The sequence below is a fragment of the Protomyctophum bolini genome, assembly GCF_963924005.1.
Source record: "Protomyctophum bolini genome assembly, chromosome: 10".
NCBI lineage: Eukaryota > Metazoa > Chordata > Actinopteri > Myctophiformes > Myctophidae > Protomyctophum > Protomyctophum bolini.
The window spans coordinates 35517699-35540630 of record NC_137871.1 but is presented as its reverse complement, the minus strand read 5'-3'; the positions used below and the strand labels follow the sequence as shown (position 1 = coordinate 35540630).

The 22932-nt window shown below is 43.5% G+C and overlaps 1 protein-coding gene across 3 annotated transcripts in view; it reads right to left on the bottom strand.

Annotated features, from left to right (window-relative positions):
- Positions 1-753: 753 nt before the first annotated feature.
- Positions 754-22932, bottom strand: part of ndst1b (N-deacetylase/N-sulfotransferase (heparan glucosaminyl) 1b) — an 81896-nt gene continuing 59717 nt past the window's right edge. For all 3 annotated transcript variants that reach the window (XM_080773635.1, XM_080773636.1, XM_080773637.1), the window contains 12 exons: positions 19900-19987; positions 18897-19051; positions 14650-14835; positions 12171-12299; positions 11407-11589; positions 8857-8953; positions 8115-8238; positions 7671-7845; positions 3636-3806; positions 3357-3466; positions 3018-3120; positions 754-2914 (listed from right to left, as the gene is read on the bottom strand). In XM_080773635.1, coding sequence (XP_080629761.1) covers positions 2795-2914; positions 3018-3120; positions 3357-3466; positions 3636-3806; positions 7671-7845; positions 8115-8238; positions 8857-8953; positions 11407-11589; positions 12171-12299; positions 14650-14835; positions 18897-19051; positions 19900-19987 — 1641 coding nt within the window. In that variant the 3' untranslated portion in view covers positions 754-2794. The remainder of the gene's footprint in view (positions 2915-3017; positions 3121-3356; positions 3467-3635; positions 3807-7670; positions 7846-8114; positions 8239-8856; positions 8954-11406; positions 11590-12170; positions 12300-14649; positions 14836-18896; positions 19052-19899; positions 19988-22932) is intronic.

Below are 22932 nucleotides of genomic sequence, written 5' to 3'. Positions count from 1 at the left end.
ATCGGTATTGGCACATGCTCAAAATCAAATCGAAATCGGATCGGGAGCAAAAACCAAAAAAAACACGTAATCATCCCAGACCTAAAATAATGAATGATGGCTCGTAGTATATTTATTACACTTCCGAGAGCAGCAAAGTCCCCTTTGTTCTGCAGGGAGTTCCCCAATGACAAACATTCTGTAAGCCATAATTATGATTCTAGGACACAATTTCCTTTTGTCCAAAGTTAGGTGAAACACAAATAATAAATAAATAGAATAAATAATAAAATTAATTGCAAGGACTATTCATCATTATACAACAGGTCGTTTCAAGGAAGCAATCCGATTGGTTGAAACAGCCTTCTAGCCGTGCTTAATAGAGCCTAATGGAACATATAATCAAAACATAGAAATCAGCTGGCTCTGTTCTCCCAGAGTGCAGCCGACTGGGTTGCTAGGCTAGAGTTTCTTGGGACATTTGTGGTCGTAGTGGCTACATGTCATATTTTTTCCCCGATTTTTTTTAAGGAAATATCTCTGTTTTAAGGGTAACTATTAAAGTACATCCTCTCGATGTGTAATATTACTTAATCATATGTGGTAGAGAATTCAAGATCGAGATTCACTAAACATTTTAAATAAAAATGTTCTGCACAAAACTGTCAAAACATACTTGCTTGGCTTCACCTTTGAAGAGAACGTGGGACTCATTGACAAACATGACTCCTGTAGGGAGACAGTGACTGGGTTAATGAGGCAAGAAAAGTAAAATGGCTGACTACTGAAAAATACAGTGGTGTTTTATTTGCAAATTAAAAAGCACCGACAATATTAGTTACACTGTAAAAATTATTGACAACAATTACAAATCTTTATCATACAGTCCAGGAGATTAGTACCATTGTTGCTGTTATGCGTTATCACTTTAATTAATACTTTATAATGAAGAGATTCGGTACCTATGTACAACAGTTGGCAGTGAGAGGATGTGAGAAGGAAAAAACAATCTTGTTCGACATAATGTATACTGCACCTCCGCACAATGAAAATGGAAGTAAAAGAACAGGCGTCCACTTCCCTTTAGTACAGTACTGACATTTCACACTGTGAGAGAAGGGACCGCAGATGGAGAGTGTAAAACCCACATTCAATAATTTAGGTTGATCAAGCGCTGCGCATTATGTACATTACACCGTCAGGAAATTAAAAAGGGAGGACCCCACATGTGCGTCGTTATCAACGTCAGAACATCGTACAAAACTATTGCAAAAAAGAGCAGCTTCTGTAATCAATGCTTGACATCTAGTTGCAGTGGTAAAGACGCGCCTGTACGGTCTTTTCTATAACAAGTCATACTGTTGGTTGGTTCAGGCCGGCATCAGTTATGTTTTTGTTCTCCCAAGAGGCAACTTAAAAAAAGCGACTGCTAAAATGAAATGAAACACGGGACAGGTTTACAAAATGTTTGACAACTGCCCCACCCCTTGCTGAAAACTGGTGCCAACCAGATTATATATATTTGTCTGTACATCCTGTTTGAAACTCTTGGACTGGACCGTGTATTAAATGGATATTTATCTAGCTTATGTTTGCCTTCACAGACTGTAGTAAGATCCATTTGTACGACTGTGCTTTCCAACGACGTGTATATGATGACAAATGATGGTCACTCTCTAGAGTACTTTAAATATTGTGCTTTCAACGTTCGCCCCCGCGGCGGATCCTTGCTGATTTAGCCATGAGAATGACTCTAGAGAAGGTTAAGACACTGACAAATTAACAAACCAGGTTGTCGTACATCTGCGCCCGACATGACACTTAAAAACTAAACCGAGCTGTAGTGTTTTGTGTTGTGGTACATTCTACAATAATGCAATGCATCACCAACAGCATCATAGAAAAGTTTAAACAAAAAAATCTGGGTAAAAAAAAAAAAAAAAAGTCTATCTTAAAAAAACAAAAAACAAAAAAAAAAAGAACCCTCAAAAGTCCACATGATAATAGTATATTGAAGATTCTGTCCTGGCACTTGTAAATGCGATAACTATATTCTAGCAAGGCCTATCGGCTACAACACGTAGCCTCAGTCAGTGATGCCCGCTAATCCCACACCACATTCCTTTTCGACTCTCAGGTCGTCTTGTCCATCGAGTAGCTAGTAATCTACAGTAGCTCCATTCATTCTGCATTGCCTGCTTAACTGTGCTCAAACATGACGAGTTCATACAGTACATGTTGTAGTTGGGAAAACACAATTGCTTGTGTGTTCAGGAAGTGAGCTGGACCCCCTTTTCATCAGGCCAGCGCTCTCAGTCTCAGCCTTCGTTCTTCTGATTTTAAGACGAAGATTTTAGTTTTTGTGTGAAGGAGAGGAGAGGTGTAATCGAGGAAAGTAGGAGATGCTGTCGCTGCGACAACGTGGTACAATCCTGCACCACGGCTTGCCATGTCTCTGTGTTTGTATTGTGTAAAAGGCTTACAAAGAGAAGGGAGGGGAATGCGCTTAAATAATGTCTCCGGTTATCATCTCTACGCAGCATTCCTCCTCACCACCACCCCACTCTTCCTTCATCCATCTATCTTATTTCATGATGAAGATCACACTAAGGCTCGGTCAACCCCCGTGTTCAAATCTCCATTTTGATCGATTTCTCATCTAGAACCAGCTGTGGGGCCAATATGTCCCACTTCAGTCTTCCCAGAGAGTTCCCCATCATACTACTGTCACAATCCCCCGGGCCCCGATGGAAGGCAGGGGGGGTTGAGCAGCGTGCTTCAGTCTGTGTGTCGTGGACCACCGTGGTGGTCCCTGCTACCTGGTATGAACCAGCTCCTCTCTGAGCCAGCTGGGCAGCGGCTGACCCATCCTGTACAGCAGCTTGGACAGCTCAATGTTGTGATCCCTGTAGTAGTCCCTGAGGAACACTTGGGACTGAAAGAAAAGGGAGATTTGCACGTTTACAAATAAAACTTGTCAGGATACATTTACATTCATAGACTAAAATAGAGGACATGTGAAAGACATGGTACTGTACCTCGGCGTCCATGTCAGGGTACCTCCGTCCTTTACTCTTTCCCAGACACTTGGTCTTCCCTCCCTCCAGCAGCTGACACCAGAAGCCTTTCTTAGGGTCAAACCTGGAGATTTGGGGGGGTCAGGTAATGATAAATCACACCCGTGTGAAGTGAAGGGCGCTAATACATTAAAGTCTAACTCATGCCAATTAGGTGATGTAATGGTGATGTAAAACAAACGGTGCCAACACCAACATTAAATGCCATTAACGATAAAGAGACAATATGACGTAACTGAGAACTTTAATCCATGCAATTGACTTTACTAAACGATCCCCAATATACAGTAAGACACTCACGCTAAGATCTTGTGATAGTTGATTGCGTTGGCCAGGCCTAGAAACTTCTGGATCTTGTCCATGACTGAGGCCGGCTCAGTCTTCAACATCTGGCCATCGAGTACCAGCAACTGGAAGAGACACAGGAGTATAAAGCATTAGATATTCTTTAGACCAGACCAGATCACTGATACTGGTCACTTCCATGGCGCTGTGGGCAGTGCTCACAGCATCCCCCACAGCGGGAATCGAACCCAGGACCTTCTTATATTCTAACAGTACAACTACAGTATACAGTACCTGGCTGGAGTGGTAGTGGTTGAGCCAGCGCTCCATGTGGATGGCGTACCAGCCCGGCACCAGGCAGCGGTTCTGGAGCACCCGCAGTTTGACAGGCGTGTTGTGGCCCGCCGTGATGACGTCACGGAAGGAGTACTTCAAGGCCACAGGGTCGTCGTGGGCTCTCTGGTGCTGTGGGGGACAGGAAGGAAGGACGGACAGTGTTACAGTGGGCTCTCTGGTGCTGTGGGGGGACAGGAAGGAAGGACGGACAGTGTTACAGTGGGCTCTCTGGTGCTGTTGGGGGACAGGAAGGAAGGACAGACAGTGTTACAGTGGACTCTCTGGTGCTGTGGGGGGGACAGGAAGGAAGGACGGACAGTGTTACAGTGGGCTCTCTGGTGCTGTGGGGGACAGGAAGGAAGGACGGACAGTGTTACTACTTCTCTTGTATTCCGCATTCAAGCAGAAACTTTGACTCTTTTACTTGACATCACAAATTATGTCAAAATTCCAAAAACAATTGTGTTCTTTCATTGTACAGAGATTCTACCGTTAAGACGGATGTTAGGTTCTGTTAGGATCCTTGATGACTATTTCTATGCAAGTATGCATTTCATGTATTACCTTGTTTACTTGCTTACAGTAAATCGCTCTGGATTAAGAGCATCTTCTAAATGCCTAAATTGTAAATTCTTCTCTCACCCACTAACAATGTTTACCAATTACTACAGGATAAACGGCTCAGCAGACCTTCTGGTAAGTAGTGCCCACTTTTCAAACCATTTTGGTGATTTTTAATGATGGTACGACATTACTCTCTGGGACAAACTGCTTTCCCATCACTTCATCTTTATGAAATTGATTGACTGTGATACTCTCTGCCTGGACTGCAGAGATTTGGTATTTAAGCTCTTCAAGACATCATAAAACACATTTTTCACAAAAGCAACTCGGACCGGGCTGCAGACAAGATGGCAGAACTCTGCAGTTGACAGTAATTATATTCACGTGACCTCAGCAGTAAAAGATTAAATCAAATCACATGTTTCTCAATATTGATTAATTTCATACTTTCAAGTTTCGATGGTGTTAGTATCATAATAGCCTGGGGTCCACCTATGCTTTCTATGGCATAGGCAACTCCCGGAAGGATCCGCCGGGAGAATCTATACGCAGCTGCGCAACATGAGACTAAATAATTACAGAGAGAGAGAGAGAGGAGTGTGTGTGTACGCTACGGGTGTGCGTCAATTTAACAAAGGTGCAGACAATCAGAAATCAGCAGACAGTGATCGACGTTTGCGCAACTGTATGCCGAATTGAAGGGGACTCGGTCCCAGACTTTTCTTTTTCTCCCTGGAAATAAAGACGTCTGGGTTTCCAAGGCCAGTATCATAATAACCACCCACACGTTTGTATCCTAGACACTCCTTAACTAACAACACCCTCTAGTGGCTGGATCCTGTAACCAGCCACTACTGTGTACAATAGGAATCTTTATTAAAAAAGAAAGAAGGGTGGTTAGGGCAGCGGGCGGCACAAGTTGTTGAGCTGCTTGACCACGGTGCAGAAGACTGAAGACAGAAGAAGAGGCTGCTCAACTCTTAGCTACGGTGCAGTAGCACTATGAGTACTGTGAATGGCTCTGAATAAATTCATACAGAAACATGGCTAAGAGTTGTGCCAGTTCTGAGAAGAAATACATTTCATATCAACATTCCTTAATTTGGACGTCGACACTACGTAGACTCATTTACTTCGAATTGTCAAGTACTGTGTGCAACTTCTAAATAGATTATACATCTCCCTAGATGGATTAAAGCAAAAATAAATTCTCACAACTGAAATCAATCAGGTCATAATGTGGGATTCGTGAAACAAAAGTTTCACGGCCCTCCCTAGCAATGTTTCCTAAACAAATAATGGGAGTAAAGGAATAGCCAGCACTCACAAAATGTCCTTTTCACGCCGTTCCTTCCTCAGCGATGCGACAACGCTGAGGAAGACCCATCAGGCCGAAACGCGCCCGTTGTCCGTCAGAGGTAAATAAACCATTTGAAAAGGACATTTCGTGTGTGCTGGCTATCCCTTTATTCACATTGGTACCTTTGTTTCCTGCTGTTCTACATACAGCCAACCAGGTGAAGATATCACAGATAAATTTGATGGAAGATGCTTCTGAACCCAATGTTGCTCGTTTGACCACGCAGAGATTGAGAGATTGTAGACGGGCTACAATTCGTTGCACAACATTCCATAGAAAACATGCTGGCTTCTATGGAATCCAAATGACTGACATCAGTCAGTGGCGACTGAGAACTTTAATCCATGAGATTATGATTTATATTCCCACCCTAGTGGCATGCCATTTGGATTGCCCTCAATCGACAAGGCTTTAAGCCTGCTTCTGTTGTTGGTGTGCCTGCCATGTTTTCTAAGTGCTGTAGAATTTAGAAAGTCATGCATTAACTAAACAAGCTATTGTTTAAAATGAAGCAGCTGACCAGCCTCCAAGTCGCTCCATATTACAGACCCATTTAGACCTGAGCTCGATTCTACAAAATGTCTTCTAATTCATGACAGTTTTCTGAAAATCTATGTTTCTATGTCAGTGGTGCTCAACCTTTCTCATGTCAAGGACCCCCAGAATTATCTGTATTTGGCTGCGGAGTGGACCCCTCATCTGAAAATATGTTGTTCCAGGGACCCCCCCAGAAGCAAAGATTTTAGTAAAAGATGTTCGCTCTGAAAGAATATATATTCAAAGATTTGCGCCACATTTTCACGATTTCTCAAAAATAGCAGATCTACAAGCTCGTAGTAGTGCAGTAGTTTTATTCAGATGACTCAGATGATGTCATCTGAATAAAACTACTGCTCTATAGGTGAAGACAGTGTGCGGGACCCTTTTCTTCTCATGATTCGCATTTGGTTGCCGGCTCCGACGCACCTGTCCTTGTAGGTGTGCACAAGGCCTTTTCGCAAAAATAAATAGTTAAAGTATAACATAATGCTTGCCTTAAAACACCAAAAGGGGTTCCTGTACAGAATGGATTAACAAAGCTATTGTTTTGTTTAACTGAAGCTTGACCAGCCTCCAAGTCTTTAACGGTGGTATTCTTGAGCTCAATAAGATCCAAGATAAAGATCGATGATTCTGAGCCTTTAACTGACGTTCTGAGGTACACTATAAGGCAGGATGTATTCATTAGAGAGGAGCTTTCATCCACAATAACCCTGGACAACCTTTGATCGAACAGATGTAATGCTTGCCAGCAATGCATGGCATGCCTCATTTCATTTCTGACTATTTCGTCTGCTAGTTTATTTATGGCTCTGTTGAGACGCAGTGTTTTCATATTTTCTTTCTAAAGCAATTTCATTTACTGTTGTCATATTGACAAGGTCTACAATTCTGCCACTCACTAGAGAATCAATATCTTCTCTAGTGAAGACGGAACATAAAGCATTGTTCTATGGCCTCCAAATCACGCTAAATCATGATTTATAAATTATATAATGCCACGATCACCAATGACTTGACCAAAATGAACTAATCAATTTGGAGAACTTTGATCTAATTAAAGTTTCTATTTCACACGAGAGACTCGGAGTAGAACCGCTGCTCCTTCGCCTGGAAAGGAGCCAGCTTAGGTGGTTCGGGCATCTGGTTAGGATGCCTCTCGGGCGTCTCCCTAGGGAGGTCCTCGACGCACGTCCCACTGGGAGGAGACCCCGGGGCAGACCAAGGCGCAGTTGGAGGAAACACATTTTTGGTTGAGGATGTATGGATGGATTTGAGAACAATTTAGAAACAAAAATTTAAACCTCGCCGAACGATGTACAAGCTCTCAACATGCCACAACGCAATGTTTTTTTTCCCTTTCATTTTAAACCATTACCCGAATTTCCCCCATGAATGACATTCCCATATCAAGGCAGCTTGGAAGTGGTTAAAAACAAAACGGGACATACTGATGTTGTCCCCCCCCAAAAAAGAGCTGAAATAATGGCACATAAATATGTGGACCCTAAGCCCTATTTGAGACCCACCTGGTACCAGGAATAGGCCCGGTCCGCTGGGTTGATCAGGATGGTGATGATCTTGGCTTTGGGCAGAAGAGCGGCGGCCCGCTGTGCAGCGACCTCAGAGTCAAAGTAGTTGGCACTCTTCTCAAAGTAGTAGTCTGAGCTGGTGTTGGAGGGCAGGGGGAAGTACTCCATATACCTGTTGGTACAAGTCAATACAAACACACACAAAAAGGTATTAGAGACTGTTACAAGTTCCACTTAATGCATACGATATCTTTTATGCTACACACCCTGTGTTTACTCTGTCAGTGGCTTTTAATTATGTGCCATGGAGGGTGTGATTGTATTCAGATCATCAAAACTGCACAAAGTTCCTTTATCCAATAAGTTCCAAAGTTCCACTTCCATTATCTGCAACTACCCTGAACCACTTGACAGAACAAATGATATTATTCTATGTTTTACCAGTCGATCCCTCTGTGATAGTTGTGTCCATTGAAGAACTGGATCTCCTCAAAGGTCTCCTTGCTGGGGTAATTACTGGTCAGGTCGGGATGCATGCCCAGAAACAGGTAGAGGGCTGTGGTCCCTGGAAACGGAGACAGAGACATGGACGCGTGTATCAAAAAGTGGGGGAGGGTTAAGGCGTTTGGTCTGCTCCAGATCTGCTCATGAGGGGCGCGGGGCGCGTAGTGTAAAAAAGTCACCACAACCCAGGTTTGGTCAGCCGTGGGCGTGTGCACAAAACGAGCATGCGCCCGTGTTACAGGCTTTAGCTTAAAGTATACTATTGGTCCGACTGTCATTAGACCGATAAGCTACCTCAAACCCTAACTTAAGCTTAACCGTCATTCCGACCATTCAGAATTTGCATCCTCACCTTCGCCTTCAATGTGTTGTTACGCAATGTTTGTGTTTACACAAACACTCAAAATTGTCACATAGACAGCTGTCTCCTCGGTGTCTCCTGTGTGTCGCACGGCTTGCAATGCATTTTCAATGGGAGTCACATGGTTTGACGAGACAAGTTTGCTCCATAGCTGTCTTCTGCTTTCCTCCCCCCCCCCCCCCCCATGGAGCAAGCTTGTCTCATACAGAAGACACAGAAGACAGCTAGCTGTCTTTTATATGTGTCAGGCGCCTAAAATCTGGACATACATTTTTCACCCGTTGCCAACCAGTAGGTGGTGCTGGTGCTCCGTCTCACCTGTCTTCTGAGGGCCGATGACAAGCAGCTTGGGAAAGCGGTCACACGTCTTCTCTTTGGACCAAATGTCCTTGTGCCTTTTGTCCTCACAGGGATCCTGTAGCCACACAGAGAGAGGTGAGGAAAACAATGGCTCAAAGTTCTGTTAATGAACTTGAATGAAACGACACAAAACATGTAAACCATCAGAGAGGGCGAGTGGGCAACCGATAATGTAATCTTTTTTTTTTCTCCTCCCCTGCCTATAGACCAGATCAGAAGGTTTGGAAATGTGTATTTCCGGCTATAATGTCAAATGGAGGTTTTCACAAGATAGAATAAAGTGTCCAGAATATTAACCCATGTCTACTTTGTCAACCTGTGGATATTTAGAACAAGATATAAGTCAATAAATATCGAACTGTTCCAATGAGACGCTGTCAGCATCATCTACCCAGAAATAAATGGTTGGCGATGATGATGATGTCATTGATTTGATTTGATCTAAATAGTCATCATGCCGATCCCCGCTATACTGTAGTCCCAGTCACTACTGACCCCTAGTGGTTGGTCATGGGGATGGCATAGACAACCATGAGTCTCAGTCTCCTTCCATATAGTGACATCACAGTCTCTTTCTCTAATACTATGAATCAAATGCAACTGCATCAGTCAAAACTAAAGAATGAGCATTTGTTGAGGCGGAGACGGTTTGTTTTTTGAGTAACCACTAATTTTACCCCCTTTTTTTTTTATCATAGATGCAACTCGTCAGTTGTCATTTATGCTTGTAGATGGGCTGTTTTGGGTGATTTGCTGCAGTGCTGGGTCAGACTTGCTCGGCCTGTTGCATTCGTTCAGACTATAGTGTCAATTGGGAGTTTGGTACTCGGATGTTTTGTTCCGGTAGCGGTACCAACTCTAATTTAGAGACAAAATATTTATCTTCATCTCATCAAAATAATCATGCATATACTGTACATTAAATGTCACATTATAATTTGGTTTGTTGGTCTAAATGAAAAGCTTGATGTAAATATTGTTCAACAAGACTATGTACCGCATTATTGTTAAGAACAATCTGGGATTCCATTGGCAAAACAAATGAAAAACAGCGTCCTCTTAGTTGACGTGAGTCAACAGTCTGTCGCGAGAGACTAAGTTAAGACAGTTAGTTTAATTTATTGTCCACAATGTGGACATTTGTCTTCGGTCTCAAACAACAGTAACAACAAACAGCAACAACACTTACACAATTATCTTCATGGCAAATACCTTAAAAACAAATCTAGCGAGACATGGTATCAGTTAGTGCCTTAATGGCATTAAGAATGAAGGCTTTTTAAAAAAAGATGTTACGGTTAGCTTTTGGTACTTTGTGCCGTCTACCAGAGGGAACTAGTTTGAACTGGCTGCAGAGTGGTTGAGAGGAGGTCATTTGCTATCTTGACAGCTTTTTTTTCCCGAAGTACTTCCTTGTAGATACAACTTCATTTAGTTTCCGTCTCTACTCTCTTCCCAATGATTTTTAAGGCTAGGTTCAGTATTTGCTGCAGCTTGATTGTTCCTTTTACATAGACCTGTAATACATCTCAGTGGGATATGTGTAGATATTATATTTAATGTACACATGTAATTAATGCAATATTATGTGTGCACTAAATGTACATATGCTTTAGTTGTGTGCCATGTCTGTTTGTTGTACGGCTGTGTTACATGCGTGTAAAACTGTCATTTGCTGGATGCACTTTGAGGTGAATTCCAGCTTGGCTGAGGGAAAAATTGGGCTTTTGGTCTTTGAGGCTTTGAGCTACGCTGTTTCAAAAGGTGATATATAGAATAGGTCATTTCTGACACGCCACCTTGATGATTTCTCTGTGGCCGTCTAACAAAGGACACAGTACCTCTGTACAATACATCACATAGCCTGGAGGGGTGATGCATGCAGCAGTGGCTCAGGGGTTAGAGCGGCCGGTAGAACAGCCGTATGGAAACCACAAGGTTCCCAGTTCGATCCCGTGCTGGAGTTAGTGTTTAATTGTCCTTGAGCAAGACTCTGAACCCCTAATTGCTCCTGATGTGCAGGTTTGGTGCCTTGCATGGTCTTTCCTCTGCCATCTGTGTATGAATGGGTGAATGTAATGCACAATCTATGTGAAGCACTTTGGATAAAAGCGCAATATAAATGCACCATTTACCATTTGTGCATGCATTTTTCAACAATGGGGAGTCAGTCAGTAAAGACCCTGGGTCCGACAAAAAATAAAATTAATAAAATAATGTTCACCCAGTAAGGACAAAAAGAAAGCTTTAACATTAAAAAAACCAAGAATGACTCAGTCATAACTGCTCTCGTTTATGAACATATAATCAGTGTGTGTGCCGCAGCCTCTGCTTCACGTTGCAGCGTTCAGAGTATGGGGTTTTATGCCGTTCAGACTATGGGTATTATGGGTAAGTCTCCCGTTGGCTTAGAGGCAGCCAATCATGAAAAAGTGTCTACTAAGGTGACGTACGGTGGTGTGGAGGTAGGTGAACATAGCTGCGACATGACATATTTCAGCGTCTCACCTGCCAGAGGGGGTCTCTCTCCGAGGGGAAGAGGCTGAAGTACTTGTGGGCCAGCTGGATCGGCGGCAGGGTCTGCAGCTTCAGGTTGGTCCACGTCTGGACAAACTTCACCAGACTCTTGAAGGTGTACAGGCCCAGGCGGTCGTTCCCGTAGTTGGACAGGTGGGTCATGAAGATGCTGATCTGAGGAACGGGATGAAGAGGTGGGAGGCGTGAAGTAGGGAATGCGTTCAATAATCTACATTAGTGGTTCTCGGGATTCCCCAGCTAAATGATGGAGAGTTGGTTACCAAATGGACCATTTTAGATCTTTACATCTTGAGCGTAAATTGAAATGAAATCTGCATTACTTAATATACAAGTCTACACAATTATAGAATGTAGAAGAATTGTAATTTTGATCGTTTGCTTCCTATGTGGTACCACCATCAACATAGCATGGAATTGTGAACAAAATAGTATCCAACAATAACAAAATATGAGGCTAAATTGAGGCCAAATCTCAACAAATTGTGGTCCGTCCGTGGCTCAAATGCAGAATAAAAAATGGGCCATGATATGAAGGGTTGAAAACCACTAATCTACAGTAATTTACCACACATGGATTTTATTTATTTATTCAGCCTACAATGATTACGCCCCTAGGTTTCCCAAAATAGGGACGCCAAGTTGAAAGTGTTTAGAATGAATGCAACGTGAGCCTTCACACACGGCCCAGTCGGTGTAGTAAGCAAGCAACCGGGTGTTTGTTGGTGTTAACGTACAGGGTTGAGTAGCACCGTCTGGAACAGCTCTCCCCCGTTGATGAGCTTGTCCAGTTCATTGGGACTGCCGGGGTAGTCTTTGTAGAAGATGGTGTGTGTAAATAAACCGCACGTTTGCCTGGGCAGCACCTGGAATATGAACACACAAAATACAGAAATCACACACACACACACACACACACACACACACACACACACACACACACACACACACAGAATACAGAGCAGTCAATACCCAAGCCGATTGTCCCACACACATCGTTTGCTTTCAATAACGTTCATATTATGCTGCTCATCTAGCCAAGGCAAACGTCTTATCCACTCCCGAGTCTATATGGAAATTCATGGAAATGCGTTTACAGTTTTGAGCGTCTGGGGAACTGAATATCAATCATGGGTAAGCAGTGGAGACTGTCCAAACTGTTGTCCTTGAGATATAGAGATTCCGAATGAAGAAATGCAACCCACTACAAAAGGACCAGCGGACTGAGGCGTCATTAATTCCCTTCAGTACTGGAAGGTCACGGTCAAAGCCTGCGGAAATATTTTTTTCAACATTTTCCATTCTTTTGTTCATTTTCAAAGCGAGCTTCAGTTAACTTGTGAAACGCTTGATACGACCTAAAAAAACAAACACCAGAGTCAAAAAGAGGCAAAATAGAATAAAAGCAGTTGTCTTCAAAAATTAAAATGTATGAGAAACAAGGTATACTATCCTCTAAAGCTTCGTTTAGGTAGGCGTGTGTGTGTGTGTGTGTGTGTGTGTGTGTGCGCGTGTGTTTTGGGGGGGGGGGTGTTTAGGTTACACAAGCTTTAGGTTACACAAGCGCTGCCAAGCAAAACAAAAAGCTACATTTTCACAATGTTGACATTTCAGTGATTTTCTTTGTACAAGCATTTGCTACCTTCTTTGCCAACACTGACATCAGTCATCATTGTGGTGCTGAAGTCACACAATTACACGTGACAACAGGGCTGTTTGATAATACCGTTACGCTATAGACTAAACTATAGAGATGATGATAGGCTCTGTCGCCTATGTAAATAGGTATGTCAGTCAGAGAGGCTTATTGTCGGTATCAGCCAGGGTGCCACGGGGAGTCTATGCCCGTCTCAATGCGCTAGGCCTCTAGGAGATGGAGTCTATGCCCGTCTCAATGCGCTAGGCCTCTAGGAGATGGAGTCTATGCCCGTCTCAATGCGCTAGGCCTCTAGGAGATGGAGTCTATGCCCGTCTCAATGCGCTAGGCCTCTAGGAGATGGAGTCTATCCCCGTCTCAATGCGCTAGGCCTCTAGGAGATGGAGTCTATGCCCGTCTCAATGCGCTAGGCCTCTAGGAGATGGAGTCTATGCCCGTCTCAATGCGCTAGGCCTCTAGGAGATGGAGTCTATGCCCGTCTCAATGCGCTAGGCCTCTAGGAGATGGAGTCTATGCCCGTCTCAATGCGCTAGGCCTCTAGGAGATGGAGTCTATGCCCGTCTCAATGCGCTAGGCCTCTAGGAGATGGAGTCTATGCCCGTCTCAATGCGCTAGGCCTCTAGGCGATGGATTGCTGAGGTGAAGCGCAACGCCTACGATCAGCTCCCAGTACTCACCGCACGACTTCGAGTTGAGCAAAGGTTGGATGGCAAAGAGAAAAGGATTGACAACAATAAGATTGAAAAAGATTGAAACGGACGGATATAATGGAGGAGAGAGTGAGCAAGAGCTACATGCGGCTGAAGAGACGAACAAAACTATAAGCTGAAACTAAATAAGAGTACAGGGGAGGAAAAGAGATCGGCCACAGCCGTAAGACATATGGCAGCCGCACAATACGTGTGTGAGCGGTAGACCCGTCACAGTTATTACAGAATCTCAATTATTTGAGATAATCGCAAATATGTTTGCATGATCGTCAATCGTTTCATCCTACAAGTTTACAACACGTCACTTATTGACGTGTTGTAAGCTTGTACATCAACTATTTCTGCTATAGTTTGTCCATTTATTTTGGAAAGAAACAAATATATACCAAATGTACATCAACTATTTCTGCTATAGTTTGTCCATTTATTTTGGAAAGAAACAAATGTATACCAAATTGTTAAATGTGTCAGTGATTTCTTTGCGCATTTAAAATATTTGTCGTGTGCGATTTGTGATTACGAAGCCAAAAAGGCAAACAGAAATTATACAACTTGTAACGTTTCCAATGTTCAATGCAAAAAAATACCCCACAATTAAATCATTAATCACAATGACGTGCGTGACAATGAATGGTTAACTTAAAGGTGTGATGGCGTCAGCCCTGGTATAGTGAGTGTCCTTACACTGATGAATGGTTAACTTAAAGGTGTGATGGCGTCAGCCCTGGTATAGTGAGTGTCCTTACACTGATGAATGGTTAACTTAAAGGTGTGATGGTGTCAGCCCTAGTATAGTGAGTGTCCTTAAAGGTGTGATGGTGTCAGCCCTAGTACAGTGAGTGTCCTTACACTGATGCCACTGTGGATGAAGCCGCGACGGAAGCGGGCGGGCTTCAGGTGGGGGTATTCCTCCGTGCTGGTCACCTTGATGCCCCACACCTTCTTCCAGGCGTCGTACAGCTGCAGATGCACCGGGTACACCCCGGAGTGGTGGGGAGCCACCGCATAGCCCATGTTGGTCGGGATGCCATGCTCCTGGGGAACGAGAGAACGACAAGCATTCAGGAGAACATTTACACATCGAAGACCTGGAACTAAAAACAGCCGGAACAACACGGCACACGCCCCCAGACTCTGGCTCGTGAACTATGCAATGAACTTTGCAATCAGAGCTGCAGAATCACTCCCAATCTTCTGCCATAGTCTGAAAACTCACCTCTTCAGACTCCATCTTAGCCTGTAGCACTTGCCATAGCACTTGCACTAGACTAGACGACCTTAACAGGCGTATGCAAAGGCTAAACTTATGTAATTTAGATAGCATTTTATGTAGACATAGCACTCTATAGTATAGTGTATACTCATAGCTTAACCCATTCTGACCTGAGATCAGATTCATACGAGGTTTCCACTTGACATACACTGGTCTGATCAACCCATTCTGACCTGAGATCAGATTCTAAAAATGTCAGTCGCTCTTCGATTTTTCAAAAATAGCAGACCTACAAGCTCGTAGCGCGCCACTCGGTGGCGCGCTATGAGCTTGTAGATCTGCTATTTTTCAATAGCTAAAGCATAACATGATGCTAACACCAAAATGGGTTCCCGGTCAGAATGGGTTAACTGTACAGATATTCTACTGTTAGACTGATGTTAGGTTCTTAGCTTGTTGATTCCTAATGACTATTTCTATGTATTTGATGTATTACCGTTATTCTTGCTGTAAATCACTCAGGATTAAGAGTGTATACACTAAATGTCTAAATTGTAAATTTTAATCCTGTACCATTTCTCTGTCTGTCTCTTTGACCATCTGGAGCCAGCGTTGTTATGTTCTTGTTATTCTAGATATCTTGAAGCCTATCCTTGACCATTTTATCTGTTGTTTGACTTAATGCTAAAGGACCATAACGGTATAAACATGTTGTCTACTCACAGCTTCGTTCAATTCGGTCACGGTTATTGTACGTCTGTTTGCATTTTGTCTAAAACTACTTTATTTTTTAAAACGGAACCAACAAAACTGTGTGATTAATAAGTCATGAAGAATTGCCTTTCATTCGCAAATCAAGCTTTTCTCCCGGGACCATTTGTGGCAACAATAATGTAACTACTCTGCAGTGTATGGCATTTCTTAAACTATAAATGGTGCCATTTTATGTAGTGCTTTTATCCAAAGCACTTTACAATGTGCATTATATTCAGCCACCCTTCACATACGGTGACAAACCATCGGCAGAGGAAGCCACACAAGGCACTCAACCTGCTCATCGTCAGCCATTAAGTGGTCAGTGTTGTTACAAAGCCAGCAGGGGCCGAGGATCAAACTGGAAACATTTTGAGTTAAATTATTACTACATTTTTATCCAACGATTTTTGAAACCATGATTATGCATGTTTTTGTGAGGGTACCTACCCTACTACCGTAGGGGACACAGAACTGGAAATATTTAACCCATTTAGACCTGAGGCCGATTATGAAAAAGGCATTCTCAAACCTACGGCAGTTTTTTGAAAGACAAAAACCTGAGGTCTTTCTGAAGGCTCATACATACTCCAGTTTTTGGTGATAGGTGATAAGAGTTGAGGCCATCATACTCGCGGTGATGTCCTTAAGGATTGACCTCGACCAACTTCTAGATCTATCACGGGGTGATAGCTCCAGAGTGAAAAGACTTGTCTGATAGTAAAAACAGAGAGATGGGTCTGTGTCCGCGGTGATAGCTGATCATCACCGCGACTGACGTAATGGTGTAGTTTTTCCAACCCTTTAAAAACTACACTGCGGTGAGTATGTATGAGCCTTGAGAAACTTCACAGAATTGAATCGCGAAAAGTACTGAAAAAGACCTACAAAACTACAAGGAGACGTGCACGGTCGCTGCACGCATTTTAAACTACAAGGAGACGTGCACGGTCGCTGCACGCATTTTAAACTACAAGGAGACGTGCACGGTCGCTGCACGCATTTTAAACTACAAGGAGACGTGCACGGTCGCTGCACGCATTTTAAACTACAAGGAGACGTGCACGGTCGCTGCACGCATTTTAAACTACAAGGAGACGTGCGCGGTCGCTGCACGCATTTTAAACTACAAGGAGACGTGCACGGTCGCTGCACGCATTTTAAACTACAAGGAGACGTGCACGGTCGCTGCACGCATTTTAAACTACAAGGAGACGTGCACGGTCGCTGCACGCATTTTAAACTACAAGGAGACGTGCACGGTCGCTGCACGCATTTTAAACTACAAGGAGACGTGCACGGTCGCTGCACGCATTTTAAACTACAAGGAGACGTGCACGGTCGCTGCACGCATTCCGGGCTTCAGAGATAAAGTAACACGGGTGCTCCACCGGGCGCGTCGCGTCACACGTGCGTGCGACAAAAAATGAACCGGGGGAATTTTAATCCACTCACGCAACGCAACGCGGGCAGTGGAGCCACCCTTCATTGATTAAAAAGGTTACATTCCCTGACGGTGACGGAGACGCGACGCTGACGGGCCCGGTGGAGCCCCGGTGTAGCGTTGCCTCGCCTTAAGGGGAAAGTACTGTGGCCGTGGCAGCCAGTCTAAAATTCCAACAGAGTCACTCCTGACGTCCTATTATAAAACGCACCTCAAGCAAGGTCCAAGCAAGTTGATTGAAACTGTATTGTACTGAAATGAATGGAAAAACACTGGCTTTCTCAAAGACCATCTTGCCCTCCCCTTGGCTCTTAGGCAAGCAGAGACAGTGCCTGCTTTTAAACAGCTTTTAAAAAACACACCTGTATGTCAAGTGTTTTTCCTAATTTCAGTTTTATATGTATATATGTATATATTAATTTATTTATTTTTCTTTCTATCCTTGATGTGTTCATTAATCTTTGGAAAATGTAACAAAACTTGACACAGTAAGTCATTGGACTTTTGTTATAACTTTTTTTTTTTTTCATGTCTCATGAAAGCAGGGAATCATAGCTTCAAATTGACATATTGGTTGTTCAGTTTGTCAATGAGCTGCATGCTGCTATAAATGCTAATCCTAACTGGCATCCGCAGGCGTGATCATATTACACCTGTTCACTTGGCTCCCTGTTCGTTTTAGAGTTTTTATTGTTTGGTCTGGCACCTCAGTATCTCTCTGATCTTATAAAGGTTTATAGTACACCATTGCAGTCTTCAGGCCAGTTGAATCTCGAGGTCACAAAGAAGGCACGTTTAAAAGACCAGAGTTAACAGAGCCTTAAATCTCGCCTTAAGAGTTAAGACCCACCTTCATACCTTGGCTTTTGATCCGTTTGGAGCGTTTCTGTGGTTTATGTTTGGCTTTGTCATTAAGTGTTATTTTTTTACTGTGTGGTCTTGCTGTTGTTTCTATGTTTTAGCTTTACAGTGTCTTTAGCTTTCTTTACAGCATTTTTTTTTTTATATATATATTTTTTTTTATCCCACGATTTTGTAACACATTTTTCACCCCTGTGTCAATTATCAAATGTGATCCTGGGCTCTACACCCCCTCCGACAACCTAGTCCCCATATATGGGGGACAAGGGGAGAGCAACGGACTTGAACTCATGCTTCCTTTATGCCTATATGAGTGTCCAAGTTGCTCCTTTACACCTGACAGGGGGGAGTTTCCCTGGTTGGACGTAGCGCGTGGAAGGAACACGTTATTCCAACCAGTTTTTACAGCACTTTGTAAACCCAGAGTTGTGAAATGTGCTCTTATAAATAAAGTGGATTCGAAATGCCTAAATTGGGAATGGATTCCACTGCTCATGGCGCACAGCGGATGAGTGCTCTTGTTGAGCAGCATCTGACTGACTCACCATAGCAAACCTCTTGTTGAGCAGCATCTGACTGACTCACCATAGCAAACCTCTTGTTGAGCAGCATCTGACTGACTCACCATAGCAAACCTCTTGTTGAGCAGCATCTGACTGACTCACCATAGCAAACCTCTTGTTGAGCAGCATCTGACTGACTCACCATAGCAAACCTCTTGTTGAGCAGCATCTGACTGACTCACCATAGCAAACCTCTTGTTGAGCAGCATCTGACTGACTCACCATAGCAAACCTCTTGTTGAGCAGCATCTGACTGACTCACCATGGCAAACCTCTTGTTGAGCAGCATCTGCTCCGCCAGCACCGACTGGTTGTGGAAGAGGTGAGGCTGCATGTGGCTCCACATGTGTGGGAACCACCAGAACTCCTTCACGTAGGAGAGCAGCAGGTCGTCTCCAAGGTCCTCCTCGTCGGAACCTTCGGGAACAACACTCAATGATGTTAGTGTTTAACCCACCTGAGATCAGATTCTAAAAATGTCTACTACATCCTGACAGTTTTCTGAAAAAGCTATGTTTCTATGTCAGTCGTTCTTCGATTTTTCAAAAAAATTATATATTTTTTATCCCACGATTTTGTAACCCATTTTTCACCCCTGTGTCAATCATCTAATGTGATCCTGGGCTATACCCTCCACCAACCTAGTCCTCATATATGGGGGACATGGGGAGAGCAACGGACTTGAACTCATGCTTCCTTCATGCCTGAGTGTCCAAGTTGCTCCTTTACACCTGACAGGGAGGAGTTTCCCTGGTTGGACGTAGCACGTGGAAGGAACACGTTATTCCAACCAGTTCCTTTCCCCTCCATCAGGCGCCCCGGCTGGCCAGGGGGAGGCAGTTTAGAGACCAGGATTACTGCATGTTTTTTGTGAGGGTACCTACCCTAGGGGACACAGGGACTAAATTTGTTTTGGGAGCGCTTTAACCATTGCTTGCCGTCTGGATACCAAAAAGGTCATTAAAATGTTGACATATTATTGCTTATACCAGCTTTTAATTATGAACATAAAGTCAAGTTAAGTAGGAACATAAAGGAAAAGGGCAAAGCGAAAGAAAGTGAGGGTAGAAATGAACAGAGTTCAGATGAGAGTGAGACAGAAGAACGAGATAAGGAGAAAATAAAGAGCATGTGAAAACTTGTTCTTCAACAACAGATCTACGGGCGTTATCACAGTCAGTTCGGTGCCATGTTTTGTTTTTTATCAGTGCAGAGGCTGAATAAACAGGGGGCTCTCTCAAAGAAAAGGAGACATGATAGTTTACCGGCATGGAAGAACTTCCCAGAGAATCCCAGGTTGAAGGTGAAGTTGGGTATGTGAGTCCGAAGCTCCTTCTGTGTCTCCAGTAGAGCCTGAGCCGGAAAACACAATCACAATATTTAATGTCACATGTATACATAAAGAATATGAAATATCGTTTCCCCTCAGTCACTTGCGGTGCAACATAAAAACATCAAGTCTATTTAATAAACATAAATTAATAAATACCAAAACTAAGACACAGCATATAAAACAAACATTTAAAAAAGAGCCCCACTGTATATGATTGATTATTTTATTAGACGATATTAGACAATAAAAATGCAAACGGCATTTGATAGGAACATGATATAACGAGCAATTCATACAAAACAAATTGCTATGTTATATCATACGTAGTGGGGGGCTCTTTGTTTATGCTGTGTCTTAGTTTAGGTATTTTTTATGTTTATTAAACAAGTGAGGCAACCCACATATATATACAGTATACCGTTGATGTCGGAAGGAAACCACCCAACTTAAAAAGAAAATAGGTTTTAGATTTTCTTTTTGCATAAATCAGTGCTATTATTATTGTAGGCTACTATTAAAATATTGAACCAATGAAAAGTAGTAAAAAGGGCTTGGGACAAAACCTCTCAACTCCATTGGACCCTCAAACTGTCTGCTAAAGCAACTAACTCCACCCCCTCTCGTGCAAGTAATTGACATTAACTAAAGTCACCAACTTTGATGAGGCAGTCATCAAAGTCATCAAAATTGAACATTTTGGAGACAGCAGACCATAAAATATGTTATTTAGACCAATGCTACAGTAGGTTCACTGTGTACTTGGTACTGTGTACAGATCCTTATTTTGATAGTATATTCATGGTTTACTTTAGACCGATGCCAGGTTCATTGTGTACTTGGTATCGTTTAGTGTACAGATGCTTATTTTGATAGTATATTCATGGTTTACTTTTCTTGCTGGTTTACCTTTGATCCTAGTTTACTGAGGCACTACACGACCTCTCTCTGCTTCTGCATGCGTTTTGCCTCGCTTTATACTAGTAAGTGGCTCTGGATAACAGCGCCTGCTAAACGGCTAAACGCTTAAAGTGTAAATTGTAAACGGGCCCGATAATGAGCACACACGCACACCCTCCACCGAGTCCACCCACATGCACATCATTTACACTTCCAGCCAGGCATGTGTGTGTGTGTGTGTGTGTGTGTGTGTGTGTGTGTGTGTGTGTGTGTGTGTGGACGTGCATGCATGCACGCACGCGTCTTTATTCTGAAAGTTTCTTTTTTGGAACACCGAAGCGACAACATTAACCCTCTCCAAGTTACTTCACAGTCTCTCATCCATTGTCTCTTATTCTTTGCACTCCCTCTGATTTGGCTGTTTGTTTCATTTGACTGGTTGGTAATCCTCTCTCTCCCCCCTCCCCTCCCTCAGGCTGAGATTCATTCTTCCATCCTAGCAGTTGTTGCTGCCTGCCAGTGAGAAAGGCTTGATGCCTCTTCCCCAAGTTCTTCCACTACCCCCTGCCTGCGTGTTAAGGGGGGGGGAGGGTAGGGGGGTCTGTTCCACTCAAGGAGGGGGACGGAAGAAGGAGTTCTCTTTCTTTGCATGTCTCGAGGCACATTGAAATATTCATGGCCACTGAGCTTCTGTGACAGTGTGAGCACTGGAGTTCTGTTCTGCTTTTTGGAGGCATCCTGGGACGAAAGCATTCAGGGGGAAAAGAGACTGGTTTTAACTGGTAGAGGAAGGCGGGCTGGGGACGCCCTGCCCTGGCTGGCTTGTTCAAATCCCTCATGAACGTTAGTACCTACACCACTGTGTCTCGGTGAAGAGGAGGACTGTCCAGTGTCCACTGACCTTTTACCGCATGATTAGGTCAAGATATCTAGAGCAGTGATTCTCCACCTTTTTAATTGCCCTAAAAAGGATCCCTAGTTGAGTGGCATTACTCCACGGATACCAATCCTACACGAGGGTACAATCCTCTGTGTTTATCTTGGGAGTGTACAAATGTCAAACATTTAGCCGGGGCCGCCCCGGGATTTTAGTAACTTGGATGGTAGTCCAAATGCTTAAGATACTTTTGCTGTTATTGGTAATGACCACCATTTCCATTTGGCTAAATGATAGACCATCACCATTCTACTATGCATGAACAACAATCCATCATAAGTTGTCAGGCTGCATCGTTGCAGCATCAAGTAAATAATGTTCACCTTCACTCAAACGCATACAAATATGCAACATGTCCATGATCTAGGGCTAAGTACTGAGAACCCGAGGCAATTTGGTGCCTGTTCCTGAATGGTCGGAAGTGAAACACCAATAAGCTCCTGGACAAATGGTCCTGCTACGGGTATTTGACAGTCAATTCATTCTAACAAAATGTACCAAAAAAAAAAGAGAGATGAAAAAAAAGGAAGGCTTTGCTGCGGTGGGCCGCTCTGGTATACTAACTGCTGTCTAGGTATATATAAGAGACACTTTATCAAGTTTCTATTTTCTGTCCGAGGAAACAAAAGCCTCCACAATTGATTAACTAGTGACAGCCTCCTCTCACTCTGATCCCGCCGGTCCCCCCCCCCCCCCCCACACACACACAAACAATTTGTGTCCAAGTTTTCTGAACAATTCTCCTTTTCTGCTTATTGTGCAATTATTCTCCGACTTGGTGGCTATAGCTACACGACAAATGTACCATCCTCAGGCGGAGGGTCAATCACAGCACAGCTGCTGGCTTGTAGTGTGTACTTGTAGCTGTACCAGGCAATCAGCCCACCCCATCAGAACTGTCCAGTTTTCAGCTGCTCCGCCATGATCCTGACCAGCTGGTCAGTCTCACAAATCCAATTCCGACTGGCGGTCATATTATTTACAGGCCCTCGCACAGATCGCTTCAATCGCCACAAAACAGCAAACAACATCATGTCGCGGTTTGTTGGTGATTACGTTTGGTTCAGAAAAGTTGAATTGAACGGCGGAGTTGCCTGGCAACCGCCGTTAAAACAAGGGAGAGGGATTTAA